The sequence below is a fragment of the Lathamus discolor genome, chromosome 3, assembly GCF_037157495.1.
Source record: "Lathamus discolor isolate bLatDis1 chromosome 3, bLatDis1.hap1, whole genome shotgun sequence".
In the NCBI taxonomy this organism is placed as follows: Eukaryota; Metazoa; Chordata; class Aves; order Psittaciformes; family Psittacidae; genus Lathamus; species Lathamus discolor.
The window spans coordinates 91,901,559-91,923,941 of NC_088886.1; the positions used below are offsets into that span (position 1 = coordinate 91,901,559).

Consider the following 22,383-nt stretch of genomic DNA (forward strand, 5'->3'; position numbering starts at 1 on the left):
TGCATCAAAAGAAGTGTGACCAGCAGGTCAAGGGAGGTGATTCTCCTCCTCTACTCTGCTCTCGTGAGACCCCACCTAGAGTACTGTGTTCAGCTCTGAGGTCCCCAATATAAGAAGGACATGGACCTGTTAAAGATGGTCTTAAAGGGGGCATAAAAGAAAGCTGGATGGGGGCTTTTTACAAAGGCATGTAGTGATATAACAAGTGGAAATGGCTTTAAACTGAAAGGGTAGTTTCAGAGTAGATATTGGGAAGAAATTCTTTACTGCAAGGGTGGTGAGGCACTGAACAGCCTCACAGCCCAGAGAGACTGTGGATGCCCCATCCCTGGAAGTGTTCAAGGCCAGGTTGAATGGGACTTTGGGCAACCTGGTCTTGTGAAAGGAGTCTGCCTCTGCCACCGGCTGTATTTTAGTGTCAAAGCTTCCCTACTGTGTTAAAGAAAATTCAAACTCAGGATGAGTTTCTTGATGCTTTAAAGCATATCTACTCTCAGTCATACTGAGAAATGGAGTTTCCTTGTATTATACTCCTCCCGCATATTCCAGAGCTCAAACTGATACAGTATCTAAGCATGGGATTGACAGTGAGGATGCATAATATTAGCAAGTCTTATCTTAAGAATGGGGTGGAACAGTGTTGACATATTTTGGATTCACAGTCTACCTTCTGATCTATTTAAGGGGCACTGTAAGAATGTTGCCACTTGAATGCTGTAGAGAAATTACTACATCTGTGATAAAATTATTCCAATACTCCACTAACAAAAAAATGCTAGATTTTCTTGTGATTGCTTTCTTCCTTAAGGGATCATAAATATTTAAGCCTGATCTAGCTTACAAAAAGAAAAACCCATACCTAATGGCAATATTCACATGCTGAAGCTCAGCCTAGGCACAGAGTTTTGAAGAATATGGTCTTTCACACTGTTGAGGTAACAAGAAATGAAACAGCCACCTTTATGTGGCAATGAGAAATTCACACTGAAATTACTTTCTGTGTCATTAAGTTGAACCAAGGAGTGTTACCCAGTGTTAGCCTACATTACCTTCCTGCTCATTTACTTGGAAAATATGAACAATATATTGAGCTGTTCGGTGACAAATGAAAACAGGAAAACCTCCTTTTTGTTCCAAAGGCTTTTGGATATTACTCAGAAACATGGTAAAAGCAAGGATCTAATAAAACATAAAAAACTAGTCTAACAGTCACTTCAAGAAAGCTTTAACATGACACATACTACCATCAGAGTGGTTTGTAAGGCTTGAAAATTTTTCCAGTTGTGTTATGTAGTACACATGCATGTTAAAAAAAGGAAGGAAAAAACCATATTGAAAACTGATTCAGTCTTGACATTTACTGAATACTTTAACATATGTTCAGATTTAATGGAGATAAAAAGGTGGCTGAGTTCTTTCTGAAATCAGGTAGTTAGTATTTACAGTGCTGTCTCTCTCTTTTACAAGGAATGCACAAGTACAAATCACTGGCTGAAAATCATAAATTTACATTAAAAACTTCAAAAAGATCAGAGCCTCAAAGAGGTTGCAATGAATCATAGTATGGTCTGCACTAAAAGTCTTGGAATACATTCCTGGTTTATAACTGACCTGTAGTTTTTTAATGGTATGATATTTTTATCAATGGCTTCTACTACTACATCTGCAAGCTCCAGGATGAAAGATGCAAAAAGCAAATTAATCTGAGATATGGCAACAATAACTTTTCCATGATTTTCAGTTCACAGTGGTTCATCTTCTTTTACCTGTATAGAGTGTTTGGACCATTACAAACAGGAATATTTGCAGAATAAGATACTTTTTGAGACATTTCTGCCATATTGATTCTCTTTTATGACATTTGTGCCAGAGTATCGCAAGGAGTCTGTAAGTTAGGACCAAATACAGGCATAGAATCATAGAATCTAAGAATCATAGAATGGTTTAGGTTGGAAAGGACGCTAAGATCACCTAGTTCTAACCCCCCTGCCATGGGCAGGGATGCCTCACACTAGACCATGTCACCCAAGGCTCTGTCCAACCTGGCCTTGAACACTGCCAGGGATGGAGCATTTACCACTTCACATACCTTTGCTGAAGCATCATAAATACTTTCTACTTACAAGGCCAGTCACATGATTATGAGTAGTTCCAATAACTTACTTCATCATGCCAAAACATCATGAATCCAATGAATCATTCAAGTCCATTAGAGTGGATCGAAGAGTCCAGATGAAGTATAATATTGAAAATGAAAGAGTATTAAGCAGATCATGACAATTTTAATATATCTTAATTTAAAATATGTGTTTCTTATTTTCTTCACTGTTTTTATACTGAAATTGATAGTTTAAAGAAAATTAAATGAAGATTACATTTAAATGGGTTAATCTACTGGTTTTGTTGATTCCCCAGAATAGTTTATTCATGCTGACTACTAATTTGCTACAGATAATTTGCTAACAGATAAAATCAATTTCTATTTTATTTTTACAGACAACAACTTTAATAGGTCTTCTGAAGACAGCTAGACTGCTGCGTTTGGTGAGGGTAGCGAGGAAATTGGACAGATATTCAGAATATGGTGCTGCAGTTCTGATGCTCCTTATGTGCATATTTGCATTAATTGCACACTGGCTTGCTTGCATTTGGTATGCCATTGGAAATGTAGAAAGACCTTACCTGGCTCACAAGATTGGCTGGTTGGATTCTTTGGGAGAACAATTAGGAAAACATTACAATAAGAGTGATGCAAGCTCTGGACCATCCATCAAGGACAAATATGTTACAGCACTTTATTTTACCTTCAGCAGTCTGACAAGTGTAGGATTTGGAAATGTGTCTCCAAACACCAACTCAGAGAAAATCTTTTCCATCTGTGTCATGTTGATTGGCTGTAAGTAGTTTTATTTTATTAATTTTTATCTTTTTTTTTTTTCCTCAGTGTTTGAGAAAATGACTTAACAGTCTAATAAGATGATAAAAATGCAGCCAGAAGGGCAAATTCCCAGGGAAAGCCATGTTATATGCAAAATATGTTGTGACTCATGCAGTGTCAGGAAGTAGTCAAGTTGCTTGACTACTCAAAATCTGTTACCCAAACTGTCAGAAGTTTTGTGTTGTGTATCTGTCTGTAAGCAAATCCTATAGAGGGTAGGAAGCAGAGTTGTGAGTGGATTTAGCAAAGTATAGCACAACATTTTTTGGTTAATCAAATTATATTTTGTCGATTTTAACTCTGATCCTATATATGTATGTTTAGCTTCTTAACCCTGCTTTTTGTTCTTAACTTGTACTTAATCTGAGTTCCTAGCTCTTAGTTCTACTGAAGTCCATAAAATTAGATTAACCTAATTTACAACATTTAATTTAGGACTACAAATCTCCAAAGAGAAATATTACCAACCTGATTATGATGTAATATTTAAGCTTCACCTGCTGAGTTAGTGCTAATACAATAGAATCAATAGAAAACCTCAGGTAAATCAATTCCACATCTCTGAAAATTAATAATCTCATCTAAGCTGTTTTGCATACAAAGTACATTAAAAGAACTGTTGCATCATCTGCGAAACCCAACAATAAGACTTAAGTAACTTTTCTTTCTATTTAATCCAGCACTAATGTATGCTAGCATTTTTGGAAATGTATCTGCAATAATCCAGAGACTCTACTCGGGAACTGCACGCTATCACATGCAGATGCTGCGAGTAAAGGAGTTTATACGCTTTCATCAAATCCCCAACCCTCTGCGGCAGCGACTTGAGGAATACTTCCAGCATGCATGGACATACACCAATGGCATTGACATGAACATGGTATGTTGTTCTGTTTTTCAGACACAGATAATGAGGAATAGATAAATGCATCAGAATTTAGAAAGATATTGCAAATCTTCATTATTTATGAGCTGTAAAAGTGCAAGTGTAAAAATGTGGATGTTAGCAATTATTGAAAATCAAGCCATTACAAGTTTGGCATCCAAACATTTAACTGCCTAGGTTATTGCAAACTGTATCAGAAATCTGAACTCTCACTGTGTGTACGACAGCTTGAGAACTGCATCTGACTAGAAAAAAACATTATAGGTTTCATATTTCAGACATAGCTGTTCCAGAATTTTGCTTGTTCTTTGGCCTGATTCTCCACTTCCAGTATCAAACAGGAGTACCTTTGTTGGTGTCTACATAGTTATTCTTCTATATATCCTGTGCAGATCTTTTTCAAAATACTATTGTGTAACTTAGAACAGGTATACTGGGGAGGGGTGGAAGAGAGGAGCAAGCATGTGGATTAGCTGCTCCTTTCAGAGTGAAATAGTCTAACCATATGATAGTCTGGACAGAAGTTTGCTTGCATTCATAGCCGCACAATTCTGCACTTAAAGTCAACACAGTACTGCTAACCATTTAGCAATACACAGAATGTCATTTCTAGGAAGTGGCAAGGAACAACCCTCATATTTTCTGTTCTCGATAAAAAAAAACATAAACACTTCTTATATAAAAATATATTATGTGGCCAGCTAAAAAAGAATAACAATCTGCTAATGAGCAAAAATAAGCATCTCTATTTCTGGATGATTTTCTGACGACAGCAACATTTTTTCTGAAACGTTGACATCGGTTTGAAGACACTGAGAGCATTGTGCATCTTAAGGATCTGTGAATCTGTGTCTCTAGAGGGATGCTTTCCAGAGCTATTCTCAGTTATAGAGACTTTGCAGAGCTCTCCATAAAGCTGGCAAGAACAAGAAAATCTATACATTTTTGTAACAATTTAACTAGAAATCAAACTCAAAAATTTTGACATAAATTCAGACAGCTTCCATGTGGTATCTATACATATGTTTGTGAATGACTGCCAGAGTGGTACACTTTCATGCAGTGAGCAGAAACAATGGTCTTGATTAAAAGCTTTTATAAAGATGAATCACCGACAGCCTGACTGTTAATGATTACCATTAAGTAAGGCAGATCATAAAACTAAGACAGGAAATTAAGTATATTGGGCTTCACATCCTACTTCCCTGAGTGTTCCCTCCAGAGGGTTATTATGCCCAATGCAAGACAAGGATACTTGCACAAACCTCTGCTGGGGATTACTGCAGTGGAAAGCAGCATCTGTAGCTTCATCCTGTGTGGCACTGAATGGCCCTAATTCCCTGTGATGGCAATGGGATTGTGGGGTACTCAGCACTTTGCAGGATCAGGCCCTTAAGCTGCAGGTGGGTGCAGCCTAAGCCTAAAGTAGCTCATGGAATTATTTCTGAAGATATTACAAAATCCTTTATGCCATAACTAATTCATTACTGCTAACGGATGTACTAAGAACACCTGTTTCATATGAACTAGTAGCTAAAACTTGATGTTGTCAGGTTAAATTTTGTGTAATGAAGGAATTGGTGTACTGGAAGTAGTCTTGGACTTGTAATAAATGTGAAATACTAACTAAATGGATTAAACAGCCCACATTCTGCAATCTGATTGTGAGGACAGAGGCTTTGTTTTAAATAAAATGTGAAAAAAATCTAGTATCTTGCTTTGTTATATTTTGTTTCTTATTCTTTTCACAATTCTATCCCTCAAATTTTATGGCAGTCAATTTTCTTTAAAAGTGAGTTGAATATATTACATTTAGTGCAAGGATAATATAAGAATTATGTGATATATGTTGTACTTATGAAAGATTTATCTCTTTCCTGTCTGCTTCATACCTAAATACATGGAATAACACCACCCACTGGTAAGAGCAGGAGGTATTTATATCAAATTTAATTCCAGTATAAAGTGTGGAGAATATCCATGTTATCTGTCGGGTTTAGAGCTTGTTCAATGCTTTCTAATTTCAACTGTAACTTTTTGCATGATGAAGGGGTAGATAGCAAAGGGAAATAATCCAAGTAGAATCAGATGTGGGGCAAAATGGTCACTAAAAATTAGGCATTCAGAAATGCTAATCTAACCACATTTATTAATCACTGTTTTACCCCACAACTCAAATCATGCTTCTCTGCCCAAAAAAGGTCATGTGCATATTGGTTTGCATTAGATAGTTGCTCTGTAGGAATGCCACTCTGACAAAGTTGCCATGCTGATCATTCTGCATTTTCCTTTGCGTGAATGCTTTCACTTCAAAGCATATATGCATGTTAGCACAAGCAGCAATGAAGTTTTCTTGGCTATAAGCCATGTGCATATGAAATGGACTTGCATGTGGTGTTAACTTAATTTTGCATGAAATATTTGCATTTACACACCAAGGGGCTAATACTGTCCTCAGACAAATGTGTTTGACTCCTATCGATATTTACTGGGAGTTTTCTCAAATATCTGAAGGCAGAATTTGATCCAGTGTCTTTCTTTTTCATTTCATGACTAAAAACCAAATAAAAATCAGAAACTCAGTCCTCTTTCTCCTTTGAAATATGAAATGCACGAATAATTTACATTTTATATATATATGTACATGCAATGTATAACACACACATACTCATGATATTAGCGAATACATTTCAAAAGATGCTTTTAATTATCAGTAGTAATCTAAGAATTCAGGATAAGTGGAAAAAATAAACAAAACCAACCAAACAAAAATCAAACAACCACACCAACCCCCCCCAAATAAACAAAAAAAACAAAAACAAAAACCCACAAACAAACAAACACCCCCCTCCCCCCCCGCCTCCAAAAAAAATCTACCAAAAAAAAACCAAAAAAAAACTTTTAACTTCAGGAATTATACTGCACTAAGACTGAATAAACTTGATATCCTAAACAAAGTCCTATCCTTTCTATTGAAAACCAGAAGATTATGCTTGTTGGAAATGGCTGAACTTCAAATTAGCTTTAATGATCTGCAGGTGAAATATGCCTAGAACATTGTTTATTTTTTCATTTGTTCCACTCTGCTTCATTTCTACATCTCTTTGATCATGTTTCATTGCAGAAAGCATTTTGATAAAAACAGTTCCATACGATTATGCATGGACTGGATAAACAGGATTTGGGATTTATCTTAATCTGGATAAAAATCTTGAGTCTATAGAATAAGCATTATTTAAATAATATCCCTGTGGTACACACTGGTAAAGTTAAATTAAAAAAAAAAAATATTTACAGTGTATATTGCTTTGTGAAGGATGTCACCAGACCCAACGATTCAAAGACATTACTTTTATTTTTAAACTATCCTGTTCTGTTTTTCCTAAACTCTCTGCCTTCTTTCCCCCATTCATTCCCATGTTATCAGTCCAGCACTGACAATAGCATGCCTGTGATGCTTACCCTAAAAAGAGTACATCTTTCAGTGTTTGAGGTCATTTTTTAAGTTATGCATGTATTTTTTACAATCCTCCCCCCTTTTTTCCATGGATCTTCTATGCATCTCGATAGCTTTATTGGTTTATTTTACCTTTAAAAAGAGTTCAAAGAAGTAAATAAGTGGGACAAGCTTTGGAAAGTGTTTAGCCAAATGTATATGTAATTAAAATTTTGGATGTAGGACAGATGCCTTTTTACTTTGGGTTTTACCTACTGCCATGCAAGGAGAGAGCAATTCAGAACTTTTATGTATAAATTTATGGAACCTTCTCCTGCAAGCATCTCAGCAAAGTGTATGTGACCATCCAAGTGTACGTGACCATACACTTGGTCACAGTGATCATGCAAGTACAGCAGAGCACACACCTGTCTTGAAGCTTCAGGGCCAGCAATGCTACTGTATCAAATAAAGGGCAGGTTCACCCTTGCTTTGGTAAGGCTTCTTTTGTGAGAAACTGGTCACTGGTTACTGATGACACCACTACATTTGTTATTCTTGCTTTTCCTCCCACTGTGACCAGTTCTTATGATGAAAACAGTTCCACCAATAGAACTATCACCAGTAATAGCTTTGAACCACAGAATTAGGAAACTACATCGAAATTTCAACAAGAAATAGCAAGATGAAGTTCCTTATACCATCAGAAGGGTAATCCAAATTAGAAGTGTTTGGAACAAAAGCAGTAGCAATCGGTTAAACAGAGGGAACATGAAATCGTGGTGGAAAGTGGTATTGTTATTTGTTTATATGTCATAGTGGAAATCCTAAAACATACAAGATTATCAGAAAGTACCTCAGATATGGTTAGCAGGAAAGTCGTTCTTTCATTTTCTGTTATAAAACCACTTATAAAACATGAATGCCTACATTTAATCAATTTACAGAAAAGAAGACCTCAGAAAAAACCCAAATTCCAACAATGTTGATCTGTCTGCAAAATGATTACCATTACCAGTTACTCCCTGCACTGTATTTTGTGGTCTAACATCTCAAAACCAAGAGCAAATTAACAGTTTTCCAACTATCATTAATTTTTTGGAAAGGCGTGGATCTGGTCAACTTCTACAGACATTGAACTTTTCTGTTGATGAGGGACTCAACAGTCAAAGAAACTGAAATAATTTTCTGTCCTCCTCACCCAGCAATGTATCATATCTCAGAGATCACCTTTCAGATGTAAAAGAAATTGTATTACTCAGAAACTGTAATGAGATTATAGATGAAGAATGACCCACTGCAGCTCCAGTAATTTCAACATAAAAATGTCACAGAAATCAGTGTCATGGCAATGACTGAAAGCAAGAGATCCTAATTCTTGATAATGTTGTCAGGCTTCAAATGTCATTAAAAGGTGAATTAGCTCATCATCACACACTGCTTCTCTCTCAGCTGTTGTAAGGACCTCCTTCATATTCTGAAAAATAAAAAAAATAAAAAAACAGAAATCTGCAACATTTTTGTGTATGAAGAAGAGGAATCATCAGAAATAACTCATATTCCGTGTGAAGCCCAAGACCTGCTGGAGCAGAATTATTGCCACTTGTGACTTTCTTCATTCTTTTCAAAATGGTGAAAGCCCTCGGAAATGTTTTGGCCCTCTGCTTATAGCGGTAATTCATTTCCATCACTAACTACCATAGAAATAGTAAATTCTAAATTCTTTCTAGAAACGGAACTATGTTGAATTACAGAAACTTTTAGTCCAGGTGAAGATGTTATTAAAATCTGAGAGACAATTTTTTGTAACAAAACTAAATCTTGCATTATTCTTTCCATCAGAGGGAGCAGCTACTGGGGGACAGAGATCCTAATTCAAAGTCTATATGGTGCAATTTGTGCAGTTCATCTCAGATTATTGCAAAAATTAGGTGGTAGAAAGATGAAAGTTAAAGACATGAGTTATTTGACCAAATACATGAATTACTGTGAATTAGTTTCACTCGCCCTTACAGAACTAGGACAAACAAAATGTTAATTTTTAATATAAATCCCACTAAAGTGAATGATCCATGGTGTTTGCCCTCAGTAATTAGTTTAAAAATTATGCTCAAACTGAGAACTTTATTCAGCATTTAGTGATGCGAATTTCAACATATCCTGAGATCTATATTATGCAGATGAGATCCAAATAGAGTTCAAGCATGTGTCTATGAGAGAAAGTATATTTATTCCTGCCTCTTTGTACCTTCAGCTGCTCACTATATTTTTGCGGGGTTAGTTTTTGCATGGAACCATTTCTCAAGCCATTTCGTGAGGAGATCAAAACAAGGCAGGAACAAGCAGATAAGGTAGGGAAGGACTAGAACTTCTTTTTCAGTTTATGCCATCTTAAATTGTCAGATTGAGAGTCTGTCTTTCCCTCTATATGCTGGATACTTGCCACTCATATGTCAGTAAGTCTTACTGATTTAGCACAAGAAAATCTTAGTCAAAATGAGTTTCAACACACCCCAAACAGACCCACAATACACAAGAGCCCTCTTGTGATCTCTTCAGTGGTGTCTTGGCTTTTAATGTTTGGCCCACTATATTTTAATAGAGAAAATTTATGACAATATTATGTGCAGAATTAAAAGATATCCTTGACTCCCAGACTGCAGGGACTGGAGCATCTCTCCTACTACAAAAGACTGAGAGAGGCAGGACTGTTCAGCTTGAAGAAATAAAGGCTCACAGGGGATCTCATAAACACAAATACCTGAAGGGAGGGTGTAAAGAAGATGGAGCCAGGTTTTTGTTCAGTGGTACCTGGTGACAGGACCAGAGGCAATGGGCACAAGCTTAAACAGGAGGTTCCATACAAACATCAGGAAACACTTTTTTACTGTGGGGACAACAGCACAGGTTGCCCAGAGAGGGTGTGGAGTCTCTGCCCTTGGAGATTTTCAAAGGCCATCTGGACATCATCCTGGTATACCTGCTTTAGGTAGCCCTGCTTGAGCAGGAGTTATAAGGATAAGATGATCTCCAGAGGTCCCTTCCAACCTCAACCCTTCTGTGATTTTTTTGGTATAGAACATGGTATTTCCATTGCTGCTAAGACCCTGATTTGCTTTGGCTCAGATACTTTCTAAATATCTTCTGTGGGACAGATGTCAATACCTGTTCCAGAACAGAGTGTAAAAGAATCTGAAAATTGTCATGAATCTTATAATCTACCCAAACAAAACAAAGTGATCATTGCCCCAAACATTTGATAGTTGTCTAAGGTTAGGATACATAGACGTCTCCAAGTGACTTGTCGCAAAGGTGTCTGACACACGTGAGTGAAACCTTGCACCTTGAAAAGAAGTTTATGAAGCTTGCCTCCCTCTCCACTTATGAAGGACCACACTCTTCAAGGCAATGTGAATTATGTCCCTACTATCCTCACTAAACTTCAATCACTTATTCCACATAAAATGTTTTTCAGCTCTTTGAATGGCACTTTCCTCCTCTCTCATGCAAAGTAGACAAACCAACATTATTTGACAGGGAATAAGTTTTATTCCAGACAGGAAGAGACAACTGAACTTGGACTTGATAACTACCAGTGAGAAACAACTGGAGTTTATGGTCACAGAATCATAACTGGGTTTCTTTTTCTCTTGTTTTTCTTTTGGGGTTTTTTTTTTTTTTGGTTGTTTTTTTTTTGGGGGGGGGGGAGGATGAGGGTGAAGCTGATTTTATATTTTGTAAACTATTTTAATAAAATGCTGTCTCTTGAATTATGCATGAGTTCTGATTCTAAAGATGAATCTAACCATGATAATCCAAGATTTTTCTCATCAGGGACCAGTGGAATCGCTGTTAAGGAGATACTGAGTGTAACAATAGAAGCATGTTGGGAAAGAACAGAGCAATTGAAACCCAACCTGTATTCAAATGATTTATTAATTTTGTATTTCTCATTGACAACAATGTTAGTAGAAGAGCAATTCTAGCTTTATAATTTTCAAAACCTTATAGTGTTTTATTTTTATTTTTGCATTACCTAACACTGTATCCATATAATTTCAAGATTATGCTGACTTTTAGTTGTTTAATTTTTTTGTTTTAATTTTTTCTTATCAAGTTATAATGGGACTTAAATGGCTTTAAATACTCAAAAATCTGACAACAACTGAAAATAAATTAAATGCAATATTTAGAATTTTATTATCTTAAAGACAATATGATTTTCAATATTGGATGGTTTTCTAATATTTAGCATTGTCAGTATGTGTAAACACAGAATATATTGATGCTGACTGCCACATTTTAAGAACTTTATTTGCAATACAATTGCTCCTTCTCTACACATACAATCAAAGATATCCGTGGGAATCAGATACTTGTTTATTAACATGTGCTAAAAACTGATGAGTAAAAAATATTTTCTCAAAGTAATTAAAATCTGAATATTGGGAATGTACTTTGGAGGCTTGGGTTGGCAAGAGGTTGTCTGTACTGCGCAACATATAACTTAGTTTGGAAAAATCAAACTGTATAATATCAGCAGCTGGACTTGGATTAAATACCTAACTACAAACAATGTGCACGATATGGTAAGCTTCTTTTAGTAATGTTGTCTACAGGAATGTTTTAACAAATTGATCTCAAATCAGATTCTTGCTTTTCTAAACTTGCATTAGTGGAGTAATCTCCAAAACTCCATTGGAAATCAATGTTGTTTGGGCACCTGTCTTCCCTCTAGCCATTTGACAATTGTGGTATTAAAGAGTAAATGTTCTTCCTCTCTGATGTATAACATCTGTTTTAGAGTGTAAGCTCCATGGGGCAGGGTCATTTTCATCACAGATACTTGAACAGAAGCTAGTGCCTTTCAGATGTTATTGACATCTAGTGGTAAATAGTTATTTATTTAAATAACTATTAACTAATGTGCAATGATTTTAGAACAGTTTCATGTTAAGTATAAATTAATTATCAAACTACTTGTTTCTTTAAAGAAATACCCAAAGTATCTTCAGAAATATAAACCAACACACATGGTCTGCATGGTTTTTGCTTAATGGTAAAATACAATCCCTTCCTAAATGCAATAAACTGAAGTTGATGTGAAAAATTAATACAATTTATACTAAGGCTGTGCTCCTGTCTTTCTAACAATTCAAATACTTTTTCCTGTATGTACCTCTGAATTGAAAATATATTTCCTATTTTGCATTCTATAAAAATGGAGCTCTTCTAAATCGTATTCAGATAGATATATAACAAAAGAAGTAATTCAACATAGGTCTTTTTTACTCACATGACTATAGAACAATTTTAAAATAAATACCTGAATTTTTTTCCACCCATATCATTGGCTAAATGTATTTCGTCATGAAGTTTCTCAGTATCACTCAGCAAATAAGTTGTTACAACCCACAATACTTTTATTTCAATATAATGACATTAAAATAAAAAAGTAATTGCAGAATAAACTATTTCTAGTGGTGTGATAGATATTGTAAACAGAGCAGCACCACAGATGCTTTTCATTTACCATATTTTCTTTTGCTTATTGTTGTTGAATGCTGGCTTTTTCTGAGGATGTGTAAATTTCATTTGGTAATGCCCTATAGCTCATAAAGATTTTGTATATATGTGTGTTAAAACATTCTGTTTGTTATTTCACAGCACTGATTTCCATTAGCAATCATAGAAACATTTCAACTCAGTTAAAGGTATTGATATTTCATTTGTAAACCATAGCTTGGCTTGTGTGGACAGAAGCCTCATACCAAAAATGTGTTCATCTTCTCTGTTAGCAGGGGATATGAGTTGTGAATATCTTTATGCAATCAGAGTGAGTGCACAGACCTTTATTGTGCTGAAGTAAGAATTAATATAGCAAAAAGTGAATGGATTCTTTTTTTTTTTTTTTTCTGTGCAGTAAAACTTATGTGTTTATAGAAAAACAGGGCAGAGGATAAACAGGAATGAATTCATAGGCTACTCTGATAACAAAAAGACACATCCTATTCACACATTTGTAAGACTGGTAGCATCAGTTCATGTTTTGTCCACCGAAATATGCAACAGATATAGCAGGTCCCAGGGAAAGCATATGACCCATTAATATAATTGACAGCAGATAACAGGATTTAACTGCAAGAAGGGGTGGTACATAGTAATGTCAGGCCCATTCCTTAACACAGTGCGCAGTCACAAAGGTGAGCAGAGCTCCCATAGAAGCCAGTAGCAGAAATGTTTATTGATTCTAAAAGAATCAGAGGTAATATGATCCTAGACAATTTAGCTCACACATAATGACCATGTTGTAAGTAGCTCACTTCTTTCTTCTAAACAAAATTAACATGTTACCATGGTACCCAGGAGGAATCCCATGGTTCTACTGCAGGCAAACTCCCATTGTTCTGAGTAAGGGATGAGCGAGGACCATAGCAACTAGCCCCGTTGTTTGCTGAACTAATCATCTGCCTGTGTAAATCTGTATAACACCGTTGTTTCAGTGGTATGTGTTGCATTTTCTGATAAAAATCTAAATCCTAAACTTGCAAGCAGAATATATTTAACAGAAAAATCCCAATAAAATGCTGTCTTTCTGAAAAATATTTTATCCTGTTCAGATAGCTCTCATTTAACAAATGTCATGGTTACTTCAGCAAAAAAACTTCCTTATTAAATGTTGTACTTTCATAACTGATATAAAGGAAATAGACATATTAGTCCAAATAGGTGAAATTCAGTAAAGAGTCTTCCATCAGTTGTCTTATTTGTTATTTAACTGCAGTATATTCATTCATATACCTTAGTACCATTTCTTGTAATGGGAGAAATCTTAATAATGAATTTTGAAACCACTACATCCACTAGTATGTACATTAGTATTCACACTGTATAAACTTTGCGATATAGCTTACACTCTGCACTTGTTGAATTGTAAGCCTCTGACAGCTCTTAGGGCCACCTCTATTTGTATGTCACTTCTTTCTGCCCAGGAAGAAAACAAAAATTATATAAAGTAACTTTCATATTATTCACGTGAAATCCTTATGCTTATCTTTCCAGGTCCTAAAGGGCTTTCCAGAATGCTTACAAGCTGACATTTGTCTGCACCTCAACCAAAATTTGCTTCAGAATTGTAAAGCTTTCCGGGGGGCCAGTAAAGGCTGTCTTCGAGCTTTGGCTATGAAATTTAAAACAACACATGCACCTCCTGGGGACACTTTAGTGCACTGTGGAGATGTTCTCACTGCTCTTTACTTTGTGTCAAGAGGCTCCATTGAAATCCTTAAGAGTGACATTGTTGTAGCCATTCTTGGTAAGTACATTGCTACAAGGCATGTTAAAAGAATCAGGGGACTGAAAACAAATATCCATTGTTGTTTCTGGTGAAGGAAAATTGTAAACTTTTTACTCACTGTTATTTAAATTGAAGAAGAGAAATAATGTAAGGAGCAAAGTTACATTACTGCATATTACTGCAACAATTCATGTGCACCAAAGAGCCCATGTCCTTGGATATAAGAGCAGGAATGAGGCAGATTTATCTCTAGGTAAGCGTTAAACTGCGAGTAAAGAAGATTCCAATTACTCCAGTTCTGATTTTACTATAAGAACCAAAGTCAAGGACACCCTTTTCTTGAGCAGTGTATGAGGGTTCTGAGGCACACTGATCCCCTATCTGCTAGCTGGAGAAAAAGATGTATCTACTTCAGGTGTTTAAAATGTCTTCTAGAGGTTTTCAGAAATGTCTAATTCTGCCCACTGAGCATCTAGAAAAGGAAGAGAATAACAGAGTAATCTGATCTAGATTGATACTTAAGTGAAAAAACACGTGTTTCCCTTATGTTTCTGATTAACATGTTCTTGTTTGCATAGCATAGGGAGTTTCTTGTTTTCTCTCCCAAGGAAGATGTCTCAGAGCAGTGTTCAGTACAGCTGGGAGCTTACCTGCTTACCTGGTGATGGCTCTTATATGAAATCACTAGCCACAGCAATTTTAAAAGTAAAATAACTAAAACACTACCTAAACAAGACTACTAATTTGTTTCTCCAGTTTAATATCAGGTAATAAGAACACAAAGAATAATAGAGTAGATGAGGAAGGATTTTCCTATACAGAAACCTCCACCAGCTGCAACATCATGCATATGTTCTCCTTTTCGTTTATCATCCACTGTAGGAACTTGAAACCAGAAAAATAGCTGAAACAAAATCTGAACTGGTAGCAGTGTGTTGCTATTAATCCACCTGTGACTGAATATTCTGATAGTACTTTGCAGGGTGGATGCAAGAACAGAAACACCCAAGTGTGCCTACAGCAATCGTTCCCTAGGTTTAGATGGTGTTATCAAGGTAATTTGCCATATCACGCTGTTGCATTTCATCAGCTGCACCAACTTCAGGCACAAGCAAAGAGATGATTATGCAAGTATAATACTGTGAGGTTTTTACTTGTGTGTTTTTCGCTGATTATGAACAGTGTGGTTCATTGAGGATTTCATCTTTTACATCAAAAAAAAAAAAAAAACAGGCAAATTTCTATAGCACTCACGGTCAAGAATAAATGACAAGTTTATGAACTCATCAATTTCTTCCTGGACCGAAGATGCAGACTGGCCAAGTTTTGCATGTTAGGCACATCAGATCCCTGTGCTCTCACACAGCAGCAATGCCATTATGTCTCTTCCAGGCTACAGCTCCTCACACCAGGTGCTGCACTTTGGAGCCTAACTGCCAGGGAATGGTGGGCCAGACAGAAAGGGAGACAACTGTGCACAACTGCAGCCAAAAGCAACTGCTCTGTGGGCCCACATGGTGCAGGATCCATGAGGCAAGAGCCTGCCTGATAGCTAACTCCAGTCAATAAATCTGTGGTATCTTGAAGAAATCTGCTACAAAAGAATAAAAGATAATACAAACAAAAATTACTTTGCAATAAAATTACACAGAAGCCTAACAAAGATTATCAATACTTAGCAAAATATTTGTAGTTAATTCCTCTTTCTGAAAAACCTATGCATAGAAATGGACATTGAAAACACTCAATGCTTTATCCTCTGGGGTTGAAAAGACTTCAGTCTAACAGAGGTAGCTTGGATAAAGTTTTCATACTTAACAAGTATTGCAGCTTCACACAGAAATCAGAGCTCTGAGAAATGTTTCTTTTGTCCCCAGGTTTTCCTCAATTTGTTGGCACTGTCTAATGCTGCTGAGTAAGGTCTCATCAGTACTGACTGATGCAGTCTAATGCAATTCTGTGCCAAATCCTTAAAAAATACAATAACTGTGGACCCTATAGAATCTATCTGCTCTTTTAGTTTGCAGACAAGATATAAAAATACTGTGATCATTCAACAATCATATTGCAGAGAAGGCATTATATGCCTTGAATAGGAACCTCTGCATTCATAAACATTAAGATCAGGACTGTTAGATTATATTGGCTAACCTCTGTTATATCTCTGACTCCTGTTATATTTCATATCTTTAACTATCCGATGTGTCTAATGAACTGTGCTTGATGAAACAAAAGTAGCAGGTTTTGATCTGAAGACTTAATGGGATGAAAAAGTGATCACTTTTCTTGGTGTTTTATTTCCATAGTTAATAATTTTTATTGTTAAAAATGTGTGCTTTATTTCCAGTATAAAATTATCTGCTTCAATTCCTTTGCATTAGTTCTTGCTATGCATTTGTTGTCATATTCTAGAGGCGTTTAGTTCCAAGTATTTTTTCCTCTCTATAAGGTCATATGCAATATAATCAGTTACCTCTTAATCTCCCTGTTGATAAGCTAAACTGACCATGCTCTTTAAGATGCTCACTGAAATCAGCCCTTAAATTATTTTTTGCAGCTTTTAACTGCTTGCTCACCCAGTTTTCAGCTTCCTTTATAGAAAATGGAGAAACCAGAACTACTTTTAGTAAGCTTATGTAAAAGCCACAAATGCTTAACAGAAAGGCAAAATTGCCTGTGTATTTCTTTACTAGTCTACTGTTACTCAGTTGCTATGACCACTATTCTATTCCACAAGTGTTTTTCTAGTTCCTCTCCAAACACCATTTTGCAGGTAAGCACTGCAGCCCTTATTTTTGAGCATATTTTCACTGGTCTATGGCTGCAACTGCTCTGTGTTGATATTTGGGGAAAATGAGCAATCAAACGGAGATGACAATTTTAGCAAACAGGTACTGGAAATGTGTCAACACTGACAGAAAGAATTTTAATAATATCAAAACAGAGGCAGCTATGTTTAAAGAGGTTCTTCAGAACAATTTCTGCATCATGGAAGTTTCGTGTTCCTTCTGAACAATATAAAAACTAAGCTATTTTCTACTTAAATATATTTGAAGTTTCTTCATATATTTCCTTAAACATTGCCAGGGATGGAGTATTTACCACTACTTTGGGCAACCTTTTCCAGTGGCTCACCACCCTCACAGTAAAGAACTTCTTCCTTGTATCTAATCTGAACTTCCCTTACTGAAGTTTAAACCCTTTACCGCTTGTCCTATTGCTACAGTCCCTGAAGAAGAGTCCCTTTCCAGTATCCTGTTGATATTGGAAGGCTATGAGGCCTCCACGCAGCCTTCCCCTCTCTAGGCAGAACAGCCCCAACTTTCTCAGTTTGTCTTCGTATCGTAGGTACTCCAGCACCCTGATCATCCTCGTGGCCCTCCTCTGGACTTGCTCCAACAGCTCCATGTGGAGACCTCGCAGCAGCCTTCCAGTATCTGGAGGGGGTCTATATGAATGCTGGAGAGGGACTCTTCATTAGGGACTGAAGTGACAGGACAAGGGGTAACGGGTTAAAACTTAAACAGGGGAAGTTTAGATGGGATATAAGGAGGAAGTTATTTACTGTAAGGGTGGTGAGGCACTGGAATGGGTTGCCCAAGGAAGTTGTGAATGCTCCATCCCTGGTGGTGTTCAAGGCCAGGTTGGACAGAGCCTTGGGTGGGATGGTTTAGTGTGAGGTGTCCCTGCCCATGGCAGGGGGGTTGGAATGAGATGATCTTAAGGTCCTTTCCAACCCTAACTATTCTGTGATTCTATGGTTCTGTCCTTGTGCTGAGGACAACAGAACTGTACACAAAACTCCAAGTGGGGTCTCATGAGAGCAGAGGGGCAGGATCACCTTCTTCAACCTGCTGGTCATGGTCCTTTTGATGCAGCCCAGGATACTGTTAAAAATAATAATCTCCATTGAATTCTCTTTCTGCAGGGAAAAATGATATTTTTGGAGAGATGGTACATCTTTATGCAAAACCAGGAAAGTCAAATGCAGATGTGAGAGCTTTAACTTACTGTGACTTACATAAGATCCAGCGAGAAGATCTACTAGAAGTTTTGGATATGTACCCTGAATTTTCTGATCTCTTCCTCACCAATCTAGAGCTGACTTTTAATCTGAGAGATGAAACTGCAAAGGTATGTACAATAAATTTGTTTGGTTTTTTCTGAACATTGGGCTGAATCTGTCACACAGTAACAAAACTTGAAAACAGCAATTGTAAAAAAAAAAAAAAAAAAAGGTTAGCAAAATTAAAAGCTAAAAGCTAAGGCCAAATCCTATTTAGAAAAAACACACTCACCCTATTGCTCCTGCTGAGGTCAGTTAAGCTCAGCAGAAGTCAATGAAATTATTCAGATTATGTTAATCTAACAGGATTTTGTGCTATATTTAAATATTGGATGTTTTGTGAAAGCCATGGAAAATATGCTTTTTTCAGATGACTACAGCCTGGGTCACCACAAGGGGAACTTTTGACACTAAATATAATTGTACAGCCATAAAATAGAGATAAATCAGACTATCCAGATTAATTTTGTGTCTAACAATAGAAAATATTTAATTGCCTTTCAAACATGAATTGTTAATTCTCTTATCTTGGAGTGCACCCTACCTCCTAGGAGACTAAAAGCATACAAGGGATTTTTCAAATTTCACTCAGTCTTCAGATCTGCAGGGATTTCATGGTCTCTTTTTCCCACAGTGGTTGTCCTAAGTGTCCCCATTTGCACAGATCGTATCTTCAGGGAAGTAGAAAAATTACCTGGTTTTCCTTTTTTCAGACTGCCAGGATCAGTCTGAATTGGGAAAGAGAGGAGAGGTTTGGCCAGGAGGGGAGAGAGAAAGAGCTGTTGGCCAGCTCATGCTACTACTGAGGCTAAAGCTTTCTCTAGAATGCTGCAGGTTACACCACTACTGGCCACGAACATGGACTATACTGCCTACAGAGCGACTAGTTTACATTTCATTATTTATGAGATACTGCTGTTTCATGTTTTCTGACTATACTTTTAAGGAAAAAAGGTTCAGTGAGAAGAAGATATCATAATTTGGCCTCAAGGGGCTTCTGAAAAACAAGGAGGAAAGAATACTAGGGTTTGGGCTGCAAATGATAAGGAAATCTTTGCTAATCATATGTGGATCTTTAGTTTAGAAATCTAAAATAAGTATAACTTCTGACAAGAAATGTCACTCCTTATAATGCTGAGCCTTTTTTTTTAATAAAATATCATCCTGAAAATAAAAGATAAATTCTTTTTTTTTATTTTAAAAGTAATCTTTTTTGTGTTTATTGAAAAGGCCATCATTATTAATTGCATGTGAAATAAAATAAAATGAATTCCTAGTCTAGTGACAAATTCAAGTTAAAACTGAAAGTTCACATATTTGAAAAATTCCTTGAAGATAAATTCACATCAACGATTTTAGTCTGAGCAATTATTTCCTGCAATTACATTGTCATCAATGTTTTATCATTATTTTTTTCCTTAGATCTGAGATAATTGAAAGAAAACTCCATCCTCTGTGTTGTGGTATAAAATACACAAAGAAAGGCCTCACTGCTCATGTTTCCTAGAAAATTTTCAGTTGATATTTTTTACTGCTGTACCAGGCACTATGAAAAAATCACTAGACTTCATAGAGAAAAGGAAGGGAGGACAGGCTCATGAGCTTAGAGTAAATTTTCTCTAGCAGTTCCACTTGCTTTCCACTGTTTATTACAATCCATAAAATCGACCCCCAAAAGAAGTGATGAGCACATTCTGAACTTGAAAACATCACTCAGATCCAGATTTATTATAAGAATGGTATGTGCTTCTGCCTCAACTTCTGCTCTTGTCCTCCCATTTATGCAAAAGTGCCTTTTTTCCTCCTGCAGTTTTTCTACCAGTATGCCACCAGTGAAGAACCTTACCCACCAGGTTTACAATGAAGGAAATAGACAAAGATGTAAACACTTCCCACTTCTTTCCCTCTGCCCTTCTCCCATATGCAAATCTGCTTACTTAAGTGGTATGGGAAACCTCACTAGCACAGGGAAGTAGGCAGAAGCCAATGCCATGTGTATGTACACAAAGAGCATAACTGGTGCTATATTTGCTTATTTGTAAATTCCACGGTTTTAAATAAGTAGAAAAAGACTTAAATGTATCTGGCATTTATCATGGGGAAACAATATCATCTTCTATAAGAAGGATAGATAAAACCAACATAGTATTCTGCTATGAAAAGTACCTGAATTAACAGGATCTGATTGAGAGAAGGAGAGGGTCTAGAAAGATGAAATAATGAGGAGTAAAGCATCTGGTGTTCACCAGCCCTATTGTTGTAAAATGTAACCTTTATAGTTATTACGGTATAGTTAAATATAAATCTAATCGCAACCAGTTACCACATTAATTCTTGCAATAGTATACAGTCTTTGTTAGAAGTTATTTAATTTCTTTTTCTTTAATTTCTCTAAGATTACTCAAACCACATCTGTGCAAGTTCAGAAAATTGGTAACACATAAACTCATGTCTTTCCATGTAAACTTATTATTGGAACACTTTAGTTTCACCAGCAGGTGGTGATGTTGATGGTTTTGCTCAATCGGCATGAACTTTTTAACATTAGCATTCAGCAATGCCATTAACTGGGGATGAAGAGGTTGATGAATTCTGATTTGTTTAATATTACCTTTCTTAAAGCTTGAATATGATTAACAGTCAATCACCAATTCAAAACCTATTCTATTTAGATGGGACTAATCTGTCACTGTGTTTCATATTTCATTAATCAAGTCTGACCTCGTAATAAGATCACAAACTACTAATGATACGGATGGAGATAACTGCAAACTACGAAGACGGAAATTGTCCTTTCAAAGTGAAATAGAGGAAGGTAATTAACTTCATTTCTTACATTAGACAGCACTGCTTCATTATTCATTGGTATTTTACTTGGTAATGCCGGGTACAGGAGGGTCCCGTGTTGGTTGTTACTGTAGCAGCTCTTGAGAATCCAACTGAGAAGCAAACACACTCTGTTCAAATACTAAGCTATCTTATTGGCTTGGAGATGTATAAACATATATGTATATTATGTCTTAATATATATTTTCTGAGACACCATGGTTAAAACTGTTTTGAGAAGCTAATCTATTGGATTATTGATTAGCAGCACTGATTTTATTCCCTTAGCAAAGGGCTTTGTTGAACTTGATGCTAGGTAATGTTTCTCCCCAGTATTAAAATATTTTGTTTTCAGGACACTGTAGGTTCACCATGGTCAGATTTTGATTCATGTGGTAATATGTAAATGGTTGTCCTGGCAAGAGTTCAGGTAACATCTTCTGTGCTTACATGCATCTAATAGGCTTTTAGGAGTAATCCTAATGAAAGAAAATTCAGTGAAATATTAAACTATGTCACCAGTATTCAATATTGTAAATACCAGGAGCTGTAGATAGTTGCTGTGGTCAGACAGCAGCAGTCATGAAGACAGCTAAACTGATACTCACAGGATTTTCATGTTCATGGTAGGGAAAGCACAATTCCTTCAATAAGATTACACTTTCATGGTCCAATGGTTTGTCTGAAAATTACTGTTTCTGGTATGTCTGTCTTTCACACTCGACAGTTAAACCCCAATTCTAAATGCAGCATAATACCATTTTATATAGTTTCAGAGTAGCTGATAATAAATGGGAACATTTTAAACATACATAGCAGGTATAATGCTCGATGAAGGAAGACTAATCCAGACTGTGGCTACTCAGAACAATGACATTGCCGTTCAATCAAAGAAGCGTCTTTAGGGCAGAAAGCCAAGGCTGACAACAAATCT

At 36.3% G+C, this 22,383-nt stretch overlaps 1 protein-coding gene across 1 annotated transcript in view; it reads left to right on the forward strand.

The window, feature by feature from the left end:
- KCNH7 (potassium voltage-gated channel subfamily H member 7) overlaps nt 1-22,383 on the forward strand; it is a 243,728-nt gene that overhangs the window by 199,365 nt on the left and 21,980 nt on the right. Inside the window, exons 8-12 of the mRNA XM_065670557.1 lie at nt 2,497-2,896; nt 3,619-3,818; nt 14,323-14,575; nt 18,486-18,691; nt 21,339-21,438. Of these exons, the coding sequence (XP_065526629.1) occupies nt 2,497-2,896; nt 3,619-3,818; nt 14,323-14,575; nt 18,486-18,691; nt 21,339-21,438 (1,159 nt within the window). The remainder of the gene's footprint in view (nt 1-2,496; nt 2,897-3,618; nt 3,819-14,322; nt 14,576-18,485; nt 18,692-21,338; nt 21,439-22,383) is intronic.